Source organism: Scylla paramamosain, chromosome 33 (assembly GCF_035594125.1).
Source record: "Scylla paramamosain isolate STU-SP2022 chromosome 33, ASM3559412v1, whole genome shotgun sequence".
Lineage (NCBI taxonomy): Eukaryota > Metazoa > Arthropoda > Malacostraca > Decapoda > Portunidae > Scylla > Scylla paramamosain.
The window spans coordinates 6,124,868-6,139,867 of record NC_087183.1 but is presented as its reverse complement, the minus strand read 5'-3'; the positions used below and the strand labels follow the sequence as shown (position 1 = coordinate 6,139,867).

The window sequence follows — 15,000 nt, the reverse complement described above, 5'->3', positions numbered from 1 at the left end:
GCCGGGCTACATGCGAGACTTGATGCCAGACGAGGCCCCCGAGCACCCCGAGCCCTGGCAAAACATCTTCAACGACATCGAGAGGGTGGTGATGCCCGGGGTGAGTGTTGTGTGAAGGGGTAGGGGGTGAACGGTGAGGAGAGAGAGAGAGAGAGAGAGAGAGAGAGAGAGAGAGAGAGAGAGAGAGAGAGAGAGAGAGAGAGAGAGAGAGAGAGAGAGAGAGAGAGAGAGAGAGAGAGAGAGAGAGAGAGAGAGAGAGAGAGAGAGAGAGAGAGAGAATCATCATAGTGAAAGCTGTTTTTATATGTATTTCACTCTTGATTTTTCCTCCTTTCTTTTTGCTAAACTGAGAGGGTACCCAAGCTATGCCCCTCCTCCTCCTCCTCTCCTCCTCCTATTACTATTACTACTACAGGCAGGTCCCTCCTCCCTCTATTCCTCAACTTTGTCTTCTACTATTCTCTTCATCCTCCTTCACTTTTCCTCTCTCAACATTCTTTCCTTTATTCCTCCTCTTCCAACTTCTACTACTACTACTACTACTATTACAAGCAAACTATTTTTCCTCCCTCTCATCTTCAACTTTGTCTTCTACTATCCACGTTTTTTTCTCCTTCATATCCCCTCTCTCAACATTCTTTCCCTTTACTTCTCCACCTCCTCCTCCTCGTCCTTTTCCTTCACATTCATCACTAGAAGCCTCCTTCTGCCCCTCCCTCAGATGACGCATTGGCAGTCCCCCTACATGCACGCCTACTTTCCTGCCCTCAACTCCTACCCCTCTCTACTCGCTGACATGCTGGCGGACGCTATCAACTGCATAGGCTTCACTTGGGTTTGTATCCCGCTCTTCTTGTTGGTGGGAAAATGGATGCGGTTTGTTCTAACTTTGGACAGTGGTTAGGACTGCTGTTGTTTTATTGTTAGTAGTATTGGTGTTACTGTAAGCCTTTCATTGTTGACACTTGTGACTTTATTAATTTTGGAATAATCCTTTTCGTCTTTTTTCTTTAGGGATTGGTACCTTAGTAGGCTTTTTTTTTTTTTTTGTAGACATTGGCCAATACCCCACTCACATACAAAAAAAACAGTCATCCTACTCAAGATAAATTTCTAACTGCAAGCAGTAAATAGTTTCAGTTTCTCGCTCGCTCTTTTTTTATCATTTATGTTTGTTGAAATGATGCTTCAAACTTGCACCAGACTGTCTGATCGAGGCTGAGGAGAGATAACAGTAGTCAGAGCATCAAAAAAAAAAAAAAAAAAAAAAAGTTTGTTGTCTTTGCATTACGAGTATTATTCTCCTATAATCTGCTTTGTTTATCCATTCTAATTTATCTTCTATCCTCCGTGCTTCTCTCTATCTCTCCCTTCCCCCCTTCTCCTTGCATCCATCCTTGCCTCCCTTCCTCCATCCCTTCCTCTTCCTCACTTCTCCATGTTTTTCCTCCATCTCTCCCTTCTTACTTCCCTCCTCTCCACCCCTCCCTTATTTCTGCATCCCTTGATCCCTGTTTCCTTTCACCGCCCCCATCCCTCAATTCCTTACTTTTCCCCCCATTCCTTCCTCCCTATAAATCTTCCCATCCTTACCTTCCTTCTTGCTGGTTTCCTCCATCCCTCCATCCCTCCATCCCATGCTTTTCTACCATTCCCTCCCTTCTCCAAAACATTCTTTTTCCTTCTCCTCTCATATCTAACCCACTTCTTTCTCCATTCCTCTCCCTTTCTACCCCTTCCCTCTCCACTCCCTCTCTACTCCTTCCCTTCCTTCTCCACACATTCTTCCCCTCTCATCCCTACCCCTTTTTTCCTTCCCTCTCTTTGTACTCTTCCCTCTCCACCCCTTCCTCTCCGCTCCCCGCTCCCTCACTCTTCACCCTTGCCTCTGTAACTCTTCCCTCTCTAACCCCCTCTCCCATCCTCCCTCGGTACCCCTTCCCTCTCTACCCTCCTCTCCCTCTCTTCCCCCTCCTCCTTTCCACTCCCCCCGCCAGGCCTCGTCACCCGCCTGCACGGAGCTTGAGATTATGGTGATGGACTGGCTGGCGCGCATGCTGGGGCTGCCCGACCACTTCCTCCACTCCTGCAAGGACGCGCCCGGCGGGGGAGTCATCCAGGTGAGGGAGGGAGGTGGGGTGGAGAGGGATAGGGGTGGAGGGAATGTAAGAAAGAATTTTAAAACATGGAAAATAAAGACGGGATGAAATGTAGGAAGGAAGGAAGGAAGGAAGGAAGGAAGGGAGGGAGAGAGAGAGAGAGAGAGAGAGAGAGAGAGAGAGAGAGGAGAGAGAGAGAGAGAGAGAGAGAGAGAGAGAGAGAGAGAGAGAGAGAGACTCCATATCGTTTAATTAACTAATAAGTATGTATGTATGTATGTATATCAATGTATGGATGTACGAGTGTGTAACTACGTGTGTGTGTATGTGTGTGTATGCGTGGGAGAATGCGTAGATGAAGCACGGTTATGTAAGGAAACGGATGGGAGGAGGAGGAGGAAGAGGAAGAGGAGGAGGATGCATTGAGGTAGGCTTGACTGCTAATTTAGATTCCATTATTGCTCGTAGTTTGACTGATATGCTGAATGTACTCCTCTCTCTCTCTCTCTCTCGCTCTCTCTCTCTCTCTCTTGCTCTGCACCTCCTTCGCCCCTTCCCTACATTGCTGCATCTCCTCCTCCTCCTCCTCCTCCTCCTCCTCCTCCTCCTCCTCCTCCTCCTCCTCCTCCTCCTCCTCCTCCTCCTCCTCTTCTTCCTCCTCCTCCTCCATCGGCCTCGTGGCGCAATGGTAGCGCGTCTGACTCCAGATCAGAAGGCTGGGTGTTCGTGTCACTCCGAGGTCACGTATTTTAGGTCTCGTCTATCGTCCTCCAGCCCAGTCACCCGCTATAGACGAAAAATTTTATGACCTTATCGCGGACATTTGCTGCGTTAATAATGAAATAATTAGGGGGACTTTAATCTTCCAGTCACGAGGTGGGGTGAACCACTGACGGCTCACGCAGGCCAGCATTTCTACGGGTGTATCCTTGAAAGCTCCCTCCACCCAGCATGTCATGCATCCGACGAGAGGTAACAATATCCTAGATATTGTTTTAACAACTGGTGAAGAGTCAGTAAAAGACCTAAAAATTGGATCAGAACTGAGTTCCAGCGATCATAGTAGCTTATTTTTCACCATAAATTTTGACAAAGCTAAAGTAAGCGAAAGTAAAGAAAAAGTGCTAGACTATCGGCGTGCTAACTTTCAGTGACTTCGCATGCAGCTTGCATCCATAGACTGGAATGAACTGCTGGGAACACCAGACATAAACAACGCATGGGAAGTGTTTGCTAAAAAGTTAAATGAAACTGCGTTTTTGTGTGTACCGCAACGAAACAGACGGTAGGTAAAAAACACCAAACCGAAATGGTGGAATAATGAAATTAGATGCTGCCTTCTGGCTAAGAAAAATGCGTACCACAAATACATACTAACACAAAATAATAATGATAAACTAGAGCACGACAGATTACGTAGAAGAACTAAAAAGCTGATCAAATGTAGCAAAAAATCTGTCAAAGCTCAGATCGCGAACTCATGTAAAACGAACCCAAAAGAATTTTACAGTTATGTAAAAGCAAAAAGGGTCTTAACATCAACGATTGGTCCACTAATAACAGAAAATGGTAAACAAATAGTAAGCGAAACAGACATGGCGAATACCCTGAACGAGTACCTTTCAACAGTCTTCACGACTGAGGATGTTCAGGGCAGTCTGCCGATCCCACGCCTCAGTCACGAGGCACCACGCTGCCAGACTTCACCATCACGGAAAGTGAAATCCTCTCAGTCACGAAGAGCATGAACGTAAACAAAACAACCGGGCCAGACAAGATATCACCCAGGCTTCTTAAAGAAGCAAGAAATGAGCTCGTGAAACCGCTTACAATTTTATTCAATAAAACTTTACTAGCGGATAAAGTTCCCCACGAATGGAAACTAGCAAATGTCACGCCAATCTTTAGAAAAGGAAATAAATCTCTCCCAGCCAATTAATTACAGGACGATCAGTCTCACTTCAGTAGTGTGCAAGCTGATGGAAACAATAATCAGAGATAAAATTGTTAAATATTTAGAAGAAGAAAAAGTCATAAAGGATTAACACAGTTTCAGAACCAAGCGTTCCTGCTTAACAAACTTACTAGACTTCTTTTATGAAGTATTTAACTCGTATGACGAGACAAAAGCTGTTGATATTATCTACCTTGATTTCCAGAAAGCTTTCGACACTGTTCCCCATAATAGACTCATCAGTAAAGTAAAAGCTCACGGCATTGCCGGAAACACCCTGAAATGGCTGAGAGACTGGCTCTCTGACAGAAAACAGCGTGTTGTGATAAATGGAAAAGAGTCAGAGTGGCATAAGGTAAAATAGCGGCGTTCCTCAAGGCTCTGTATTAGGACCAGTACTCTTCATAATGTACATTAATGATATTGATGAAGGGATAAACTGCAAAATAAGTAAATTTGCAGACGACACCAAAATAACAAGTAGAGTAACTTCTGTGTCACAATGGCAGGAACTGCAGTGTGATCTCAATAAATTAACAAGCTGGGCAGAAAAATGGCAGATGAGATTCAATATAGAAAAGTGTAAAATTCTACATACCGGAAGCAACAATGTTCAGGCGAGATAAGTAATGAATAACATGCCACTGTCAAGCACCGATAAAGAAAAAGATCTTGGTGTCGTTGTGTCAAACGACCTAAAGCCGAGACAACACTGCACAGAAACAGTAAAGACGGCAAATAAATTAGTAGGGTTCAATGGAAGAACCTTTGAATTTAAATCAGAAAAGGTTATACTTGCCTTATATAACTCACTGGTGCGCCCTCATCTAGAATACTGTGTACAGTTCTGGTCACCGTACTACAAAAAAGACATTGAAAAACTAGAAAAGATACAGCGCAGAGTCACAAAGATGATTCCAAGATTGCGCAATAAGCCGTATGAGGAACGACTGGAAGAACTAAACCTATTTAGTTTAACAAAGCGCAGGATAAGAGGAGACCTAATTGAAGTGTTCAAAATTTTCAAAGGATATAGTAACATTGATGCACATAAATATTTTACCACTGATCATTCTAACCTAAAAAGAAATAATGGATTCAAGATTATACCCAGACGTTTTAAATCCCACGAGGCCAAACATTTTTTTCTTTAATCGTATAGTAAATCTAAGGAATAAACTTCCTGCCGAAACTGTGAATAGCAATACTATTGAATCGTTCAAAAATAAAATAGACAAATATTTAAAAGCAAATCCCCAACAAGCTCTCTTCTTGTCCGAATAATTACTAAATTCACTAATAAACTCTTATTTTACAGACACCAGTTTTAATATAAATTATATTAACTTTCAGATAGGAGTATAGAGTTCACCGTAGGGTGAATAGTAGAACTTCCTTTCATCCTTTCCTATGAAAATTCCATGTCAGTTTTTCCATACTGCATGGTACTTTTCCCAACTATTTCCATGCCAGCGCAAGCTGGAGGGAGTGGTGGGTGGGGAGGAGCCTTCTGCTATGCTGTCCTGTCTCTCTTCCCTGTAGCTAGTTAGAAGTAGTTACCAAACAGCCTTGCAAGGACCAAAAGGTTTGTTGCTGTTTGGCTTTACTTTGTAGTCCTTTGTATTCCTCATCCTCCTCCTCTTCCCCCTCCTCCTCCTCTTTCTTATCACCCATCACTTCATAACTTCTTCCTTCCCTCCCCCCTTCTCTTATTTCTCTTGTAACAACATTCCTCCACCTCCTCCTCTCCTTTCTTTCTTTCTTTCTTTCTTTCTTTCTTTCTTTCTTTCTTTCTTTCTTTCTTTCTTTCTTTCTTTCTTTCTTTCTTTCTTTCTTTCTTTCTTTCTTTCTTTCTCTCTCTCTCTCTCTCTCTCTCTCTCTCTCTCTCTCTCTCTCTCTCTCTCTCTCTCTCTCTCTCTCTCAAACACAGCAACAGGTCCACCGAGTTGCATGTTGCGAACCAGAGTAAAACGCACCCGAAGGAATTTTATAGCTTCATCAGGCAAAACAGAGTGATTACTTCAACTATTGGACCCATAATTGACGTAAATGGAGATTACACCAACGACGAGAAGCAAATTAGTAACATTCTAAATACTTTCTTTGCTTCAGTATTTACAGCAGAAGACCTCAGCGACATCCCTACGGCGGCGGCGGCAAATTAATAACAACGACGTCCTAAGCAGCATCAATATAACAGAAAGTGACGTGTCAAAATGCTTCGATAAACTTACAGTAAGCAAGTCACCCTGGCCTGACACGATCTCACCCCGCATCTTAAAAGATCCGAATTCGTTAAACAACTAACCGTATTGTTCAATAAATCCTTGCAGTCCGGTGCAATGCCTGATGAATGGAAGCTCGCTAACGTAACTCCGATTTTCAAAAAAGGCAGTAAATCTTTACAGTGTAATTACCGGCCAGTTAACTTAACCTCAGTCATATGCAAAATGCCTGAAACACTAATAAGAGATAAACTCGTTAATCACTTAGGAGAAAACAATTTACTTAAAAATACTCAACACGGCTTCCGCAACAAACGCTCTTGTTTGACAAACCTTAGACTTCTTCTATGATACTCTGAACCAGTACGACGAGAATAAAGTAAATATCTTGATTTTCAAAAGGCCTTCGATAAAGTCCCCCACAAATGTTTACTAATTAAAGTAAAATCACATGATATCCAAGGCGACGTGTTGCGATGGGTTGAAAACTGGCTAAACAACCGTAAACAAAGAGTAGTAATAAATGGAAAAGCATCCAAGTGGACTAACGTAACCAGCGGGGTACCACAGGGATCAGTTTTAGGACTTGTTCTCTTCCTTGTTTATATCAACGACATAAATGAGGGTGTTACCAGTATAATATCGAAGTTTGCTGATGACACCAAAATTGCCAATTCCGTTGTCTCTAACGAACAAGTAATAGAAATGCAGAAAAATCTAGACAAAATGATAGAGTGGGGGGCAAACCTGGCAAATGAGTTTTGATGCAGATAAGTGCAAAGTGCTTCACATAGGGTATAGAAACGAGAAAGCAAAGTATGTTTTAAATGGCACCCAACTTAAAAATGTTGACAACGAAACTGATTTAGGAGTAACAATATCAAGTAACTTAAAACCTAGCAAAAAAATGTTCAGAAGTCGTAAAGAAAGCAAACAAAGTAATTAGCTTAATCGGCAGATTTTTGAATATAAATCTAAGGATACAATCCTCACTTTGTATAACTCTTTAGCCCGTCCCCTTTTGGAATATTGTGTTCAAGCATGGTGCCCTACTACCAGAAAAACACTGATAAATTAAAACGCGTTCAGCGTAGAGTAACAAATGTTATACCAAGCCTAAGAAAAAAAATCATACAAAGAGCGTCTTAAAGAATTAAATTTATTCCCATTAACACAAAGAAGACTAAGAGGCGACTTAATACAGGTGTTTAAAATCATCAAAGGCATTGATAACATGGACTGCAGTAAATATTTCATGATAGACTCTTCACATTACACGCGAGGAAATGGTTGCATAATTGTTGGAAAATCCTTCAACTCTCACGAATCAGATTTTTTTTTTTTTTCTCACCGAGTAGGAAATCTATGGAATGGCCTTCCTCTAGACGTGATAGACTGCAACACCGTTGAGACTTTTAAACGCCGTCTTGATAAATATTTTGCCTGCAGTCCGCGGCTAACAGCGTTTGTTTGTTAGTGATTAACTTCCTTGCCTTCAGGAAATGGGGGCACCTCACTTCATCTATTTTCTTTCTTGCCTATAAAATTTCCTTCGGGTTTTTTTTATTTTCTTACCCCTTAAGATATTTCTTTCCGACCTGTTTTCCTGTACGGCTTATGCCAGAGGGAGTGGAGGGTTGGGAGAGAGCCTTCTGCTTTCCTGTCCCTTTCTTCTACTATCATCTTAGTAGTCTTGGGTCAGGTCATCTCGTAAGGACTGCAAGGTCTGTTGTGGCCTGTTTTTCTATGTAACTCTATGTAACTCTCTCTCCCCCCAGACCACAGCTTCCGAGGCCACCTTTGTGTGCCTGCTGGCGGCGCGGACGGAGGCCATACAGAGGTACCAGCAGGATGACCCGGAGATTGAGGACGCCGAGATCAACTCCAGACTGGTGGCCTACTGCTCCGACCAGGTACCGGGGTAGGGAACACACGGGAACACAAAGAAAGAACATTCGAGTCTTTTGAAGAAGATATAGTTGTAGTGTTAACCCTTTTTTTGTACTATTTGACGCACCTTTCCTTAATTACTAACCACTCTGACACATATTTTCTTGCTCTATCGCCACCTCCAAACATTGCACTGGCTGGAAGTTGCAAAATCTCTGCTCTTTTATCTCCTTTCTCGTAGATGCTAATGAAGTTTCGTCACATTGGTTTTAGGGATGTGAATTATTGCATACTGAAGTGAAAGGGTGAAGGAAGGGAAGCAGTAGACGGCATGATGAAGGGAAGGTAGAGAGAAGGGAAAGGAAAAGAGGGCAGGAAAGAAATGGAAGGAAAGGAACGATAGACGGAAACAGAAGTAGTGGAGGGAATGAGGAAGTGGAGGAGAGAGAGAAAAGTTGAACGGAAGTTATAGAGAAGGTAAAGAGGAAGGGGAAGAAAAAGACGAGAGGAGAGGAATGAAATAGAAGGGAAGAAAGAAGGAAAGGAAGCAGGAAAGTGAATGAGGAAGGGAAGGACGGAGAAAAGGATGAAGACAAGGCAGATGAAGGGAAAAAGGGGAGGAAAGGAAAGGAAAGGAAGAGAAGGAATAGAAAGAAAAAAGGAAAGGAAGACGAGAGAATGTATAGAAGTAAAGGAAAGAAAAAGAAAAGAGGTAAGAAAATTAAGGGAAAGGAAGGGAAGGGAAGAAAGAAGGAAAGAGAAGTAGGAAAAGAGATGAGGGGAAGGAGGGAGGAAAAGAATGAACGGAAGGTAGAGAGGAAGTAAAAGGGAATGGAAAGAAGGGAAAGAAAGGAAAAGACGGAGAAATGGAAGAAAAGGGAAATTAAGGAGGGAAAGTGAGGGGAAAAATAAAGAAAAGAAGGAAAAAAGAAAGAATATCTTAGAAGAAGAGGGGAACTGCAAGGAAAGGGAGAGAAGAAAATGGAAAAGCGGGAAAAAGGAAGGAAAGGGAGGGAAAAGTGAACAGAAGAAAGGAAATATATAGAAGAAGTAAAGGGGAAAGAAAGGAAAAGGAAGAAGAGACGGAAAGCAAATGAGGGAAAAATGAGGAGAAAGGAGATTGAAAAAACAGAAGAGTGGGAGGAGAGGAGAAAGAAAATGGAGATGAGAAAGAGGGAAGAGGAAGGAAGAAGGGAAGAGGAGAAGGAAGGGATAAAATGACTGATTGAGATTTCGTTACCGCAACAACGAAAGAGGAAAGGAAGGGGAAGAGTAAAAAGTGAAGGTGAGATGAAGGATGAAGGAATGGGGGAGAAAAGAGGAAAGAAATATAGAAGAGGAAAGATGAAGAGAAAGATGAGAGAAAGGCAGGGAAAGGAAAAGAAGAGGAACGATAAAAGGGAGGGATATGGCGAAAACAGAGAAGGGAGAAGAGACGAATAATAAGAGGAAAGAGGAAAAAAGAGGAAAGTAAGAAGAAGAACGGGAAGAAGGAAAAGAAAAAAATAGCGTGTAGACTGTAGAGTAAGATAAAAAAAACGAAGACGAAAAGAAGTGAGAAAAAAAGGAGAGGGGAATAAAGAGGAGAAATAAGAGAAACTAATAACTGTAAAGTATAGTTAGGGAAATAAAGGAGGAACGGGAAAGGGAAACATGAGAAGACCAGGTTACAGGGATGACAGGTAAGTTGAAGGTGTGTGAGGAGGAGGAGGAGGAGGAGGAGGAGGAGGAGGAGGAGGAGGAGGAGGAAGAGGAAGATGAAGGCAATGATAAGGATGGAGGGGAAATACGGGAGGTTGAGGGAACATGAGAGGGAGGAGGAGGAGGAGGAGGAGGAAGGGAGAAGTGAAGGGGATGAGAGGTGTGTGGGGGCGTGTATCGACAGGCAAGGGGTGACAAAGGTAGTGGAAAGGCAGGGAGAGGAAGGGAAGAAGAGGGGGAGAGGTAAGATATGCAAGGCAGTTTTGTAATGTTTTGGTTTTGTAATGACACTGACAAACCTGTGTAGTTGTTTGTCTGATCCTTGGCGGCCGAACACTGCACCATACTCTGAAACACTTCTGCACCACACCTCCGCTACGTTCAACACTTCATTCAAAAAGGCTTTAGTTGAAGTTACACGAGTTTTAAGGCTGCTTCAACGGTTCTAGTGACAGATGAACAAGATTTCTACATTATTAACAGGAGAAACACTCTTGAGAAACCGGCTAATCGTCTCTATGGCCTTTGAAAATAGTCGCGATGAGAGTAAAACGTTCCAGAATACGAGCCACTACTGCATTCCCTCATCCCCGGCGCGTCCCATCAGTGATCATCATAGAACCAAAGCATAATAGTGTCCAACAGCGTCAGTATTTCCATTGCCAAGTTTCAGGCAGGCAGGCAGGTAGGCAGGTAGGCAGACTCTCTCTCTCTCTCTCTCTCTCTCTCTCTCTCTCTCTCTCTCTCTCTCTCTCTCTCTCTCTCTCTCTCTCTACTTGTATGAAAGGGAAGGAAATGAAAGACAGAGAGAGAGAGAGAGAGAGAGAGAGAGAGAGAGAGAGAGAGAGAGAGAGAGAGAGAGAGAGAGAGAGAGAGAGAGAGAGAGAGAAGGAAAAGAAAGGAGAGAGAGGGAGGAATAGGTCAAGGGGTACACGCGCACGCGCGCATACATACATACACACACACACACACACACACACACACACACATTAACCAAAACATAATGACCTAAAATCTTCAGTCCACACATATATATTTTTTTAATAAAGATGCTCTATCAAAATTTAACTACGTAAATGTATTGAAACAAGAAGAAAAAACAATAACAGAAATAACACGAAGAAAAGAGGAGAAGAAGAAGAAGATGAAGAAGAAGAAGAAGAAGAAGGCGGAGGAAAAAAGGAAGGAAGGAAAGAACGAAGAAAAGAAAAAAGAAAAGACAGAAGAAGGAAGGAAGAAGGAAAGAAAGACAAGAAAAACAACAACAACAATAACAAAAGAGAAGACAGAAGAAGAAGAAGAAAAGAACAAGAACTGAAACAAAGAAAAGAAGAAGAAGAAGAAAAATAATAATAATAATAATAATAATAAGAAGAAGAAGAAGAAGAAGAAGAAAAGAAAAGAAAAGAAAAGAAAAGAAAAGAAAAGAAAAGAAAAGAAAAGAAAAGAAAAGAAAGAAGAAGAAGAAGAAGAAGAAGAAGAAGAAGAAGAAGAAGAAGAAGAAGAAAAAGAAGAAGAGGAGGAGGAGGAGGAGGAGGAGGAGGAGCACACGTCCACCTCTAGCACACACTCCACTTCTCCACATGCTCTTCCACATAACCATCCACAAAATCACATTAACCCTTTGCTGGACCCTCAAATCCACCCACCCATCCACCCATCAATCACTCATCTATCCCACGTACTTTCCACCCATCCATCATTCACTCCACCTGCTTCAATCCTCCACTCTACCTTCACTACTCTTAATTCTCCACAGGCTCACTCGTCGGTGGAGAAGGCGGGGCTAATCGGGCTGGTCAAGATGCGATACATTGAGAGTGATGACAATTTGAGCATGCGAGGCGACAAAGTGCTGGAGGCCATTCAGAACGACAGGGAGAAGGGCCTCATTCCCTTCTTTGTGAGTATTGGTGGTGGTGGTGGTGGTGGTGGTGGTTGTAGCAGTAGTAGTAGCAGTAGAAATATTATATAGAACCAGGAATAATAATCTCAGGTTAATTGACAAAAACGGACAGTAGTAGTAGTAGTAGTAGTAGTAGTAGTAGTGGCAGCAGAAATATTAAATAGAGCCAGAAAGGAAACAGCCATAGGAAGGGAAATACACAGTTCATGATGTGTGACTGGGATTCTGAAACCACACTCTGTTAAGGTGCCCAGGCTATCCAGATCTCAGAATAAGAATAATACAGTTAAATGCACCTTGTAATAGAGGAGGAAGGCAGTGTAATTGAAGAACTGCTATTTAATGAAAAACAAGGGCAGGAAACGAAGACAGCAGTGTATGAAATGTGAAAGAAGAGAGAACAGCGGATTAGTATGATAAATTGAAAAAAAAAAAAAAAAACAGACCAAAAAACATCAGGGAGTAGTAGTAGTAGTAGTAGTAGTAGTAGTAGTAGTAGTAGTAGTAGTAGTAGTAGTAGTAGCAGTAGTAGTAGTAGTAGTAGCAGTAGCAGTAGTAGTAGTAGTAATTATTGCTGTTTGTGGTGTGGATATCTGTGGTGATGAAAAGTTGTGGTAATCATTAATTTGGTATAGTGGTACTGGTGATTATGTAATTTCTTGGTCTAGTGGTGCTTGGTGATGACTGGTGGTGATGACTGGTGGCGATTTAGTCACAACCTTCTTTTCGGTGGTTGGAATGAAGCCAGTAGTGGTGGTGGGTACTAGACATTAATGATAGTGGTGGTGGTGGTGGTGGTGGTGGTGGTAGTGGTGGTGGTGGTGGTGGTAGTGATGATAGTTTCAGTTTAATCAATCACTATTTCCACTTCAGTCTTATATTTAATCTCAGTTGATAATCAGATTAATTAACAGTTGTACATGAAAAAACTAAATATTCTTTAACGTAAACTTTCTTTTTTTCTTCCATGCCTTCTTTGTTTCTTTCCTTCTTTTTTGTTCTCTTCCATTCTTTATTGTTTTTTCACTTCTATCACTTTTTTTTATCTGTACTCTCTCTCTCCCTCTCTCTCTCTCTCTCTCTCTCTCTCTCTCTCTCTCTCTCTCTCTCTCTCTCTCTCTCTCTCTCTCTCTCTCTCTCTCTCTCTCAATCCAGCTCTGCGCCACGCTAGGGACTACTGGTGCTTGCGCTTTCGATAATCTTCAGGAACTAGGACCCATCTGTAAGTATGAAGGGGAAGGGGAGGAGGAGGAGGAGGAGGAGGAGGAGGAGGAGGAGGAGGAGGAGGAGGAGGAGGAGGAGGGGGAGGAGGAGGAGGAGAAAGAATATAAATACGAATGAGAACAGAACAAACAGAACAAACATTCATCTTTTAACGCATTCATTCTCTAGCCACACACACATACACACACACACACCTTCCTTAACACACTTAACACATTACTAACAGTAACACGCACCTTCCTTACATCTTCCTCTCCCTCAACACATATTTTCCTTAAACCTCCTCTCCTTCCCAAGCCCTTAACACTTCTCCATATCTTCCACATCCTTAACACAACCGTTCCTTACACCTTCCCTCCTTCCCGAACACTCCTTGCCACTCTTTTCCTTACAGCTTCCCTCCTTCCCAGTCACTTTAACACACTTCACACCTCCCTAACCACCAAACACACACCTTCCTTCCACCTTCCCTCCTTTACAACACTCCTCGCCAGCCCACCATCTCGCCACCTCTTCTCTCCCTCACACAGGCGCCCAGGAGGAGCTGTGGATGCACGTGGACGCCGCATACGCCGGAACTGCCTTCATGTGCCCAGAGTTCCGACACTTCATGGCCGGCATAGAGTACGCTCACTCCCTCGCCTTCAACCCCTCCAAGTGGATGATGGTCCACTTCGACTGCACGGCCATGTGGTGCGTTGCTTGGGATCAGACTGGATAGAGACGATAAGTGGATATATACGAGTAGTGAACGTACGGTGTGTTTTGTATAGGAGTGCCACGTCTAGCCTTCCATGGACTATATTCTGAAACACCTACGGCGCACCTCTCATAAAAGCTCTAGTTGAAGCTACACGGGTTTTTGAGGATTTTCATCGTTCTAGTGACAGATTAACGTAATTTCTACATAATTAACTAAAAATACTCTTGAGAACTTGGCTAAACATCTCAGGGGCCTTTGAACATAGTCGTGGTGAGACAGCAAAGCGTACCTGAACATGGGCCTTGAGTCTAGGAGTTTCTCGTGTGTTATGTCTTTGGGCAGTGTTAATGAGGCTGATATTGCTGCAACTATTTCTGCTGCTGACTACTGCTGTTGTTCACACTATTCTATCTACTGCTATTATCGCTACTCTTATTATCATTGCTAACAGTTCTTCTTTTACTACTACTACTACTAATAATAATAATACGTTCTCAATAAATACACTATAAAGAACGAGGCCGTGGTAAGATCAGAGGACGAAAAAGCTTTAAAAGTTTTATTTAGCTTTGATCTCCGTCAATAAAGAAAGACAAAAACCAACAAACAGTGCATAGAGGCCAGAAATATTCGTAAGACAAATCAATTATTAATTAGGATTCATATTTAGAAGGGTTAAAAGTAGAAATTCCAAAGTAATATAAGAATTATAATTAGGACTGGTCAGACCTCATCTAGATTATACTGTGCAGTTCTGGTCCTCATATTACAGGAAACGTATAAGCCTTGTTAAAATCAGTACAAAGGAGAATGACTAAAAAGATACAAGAGATGAAAAACATTCCTTACGAAAAAGGATTGAAACTTTTGAATATACACCCGGCGTAGGCTAGGTTAAGAGGGGATCTGATCACCACGACTCCCACTACCACTATTACTTATACAATATTTACCACCACCACAAGAAAAGTACACCACATCTTTTTACCCTTTCTTGCTACACCTCCCCCTCCACACACACACACACACACACACACACACACACACACACAATTTCACGACTCTTACACGAAGTAGGAAATCATCAACCGGTCATCTTTACAATAGCTCCTTGTTACTTTGTTGTTGAAGACTGACATGATTATGCAGTATTACTCACTGTAGTGTACGTCTGTAAAAGTTTTAGACAGCACCCTCCTATAGTTAACTCACAAATCCGCGTTGAAATCAAAGGTGCCTCCCAGAGCCTAAGTCCACAAATTGTGTGCACAGTACAGCTTCTTTCACATACTGAGCCC

The 15,000-nt window shown here is 42.4% G+C and overlaps 1 protein-coding gene, 1 long non-coding RNA gene and 1 other non-coding gene across 3 annotated transcripts in view; 2 read left to right on the top strand and 1 right to left on the bottom strand.

Annotated features, from left to right (window-relative positions):
• LOC135089558 (histidine decarboxylase-like) overlaps nt 1-15,000 on the top strand; it is a 90,975-nt gene that overhangs the window by 53,846 nt on the left and 22,129 nt on the right. Inside the window, exons 4-10 of the mRNA XM_063985257.1 lie at nt 1-100; nt 722-835; nt 1,998-2,120; nt 8,057-8,191; nt 11,629-11,772; nt 12,931-12,997; nt 13,530-13,692. The exon at nt 1-100 is cut by the window's left edge and continues 73 nt beyond it. Coding sequence (XP_063841327.1) covers nt 1-100; nt 722-835; nt 1,998-2,120; nt 8,057-8,191; nt 11,629-11,772; nt 12,931-12,997; nt 13,530-13,692 — 846 coding nt within the window. The remainder of the gene's footprint in view (nt 101-721; nt 836-1,997; nt 2,121-8,056; nt 8,192-11,628; nt 11,773-12,930; nt 12,998-13,529; nt 13,693-15,000) is intronic.
• Trnaw-cca (transfer RNA tryptophan (anticodon CCA)) lies at nt 2,771-2,842 on the top strand. The gene has a single exon. It is a non-coding gene; the product is annotated as a tRNA-Trp (tRNA).
• LOC135089559 (uncharacterized) overlaps nt 13,575-15,000 on the bottom strand; it is a 3,588-nt gene continuing 2,162 nt past the window's right edge. The window contains exon 3 of the long non-coding RNA XR_010261539.1: nt 13,575-13,712. This is a non-coding gene — a long non-coding RNA (uncharacterized LOC135089559). The remainder of the gene's footprint in view (nt 13,713-15,000) is intronic.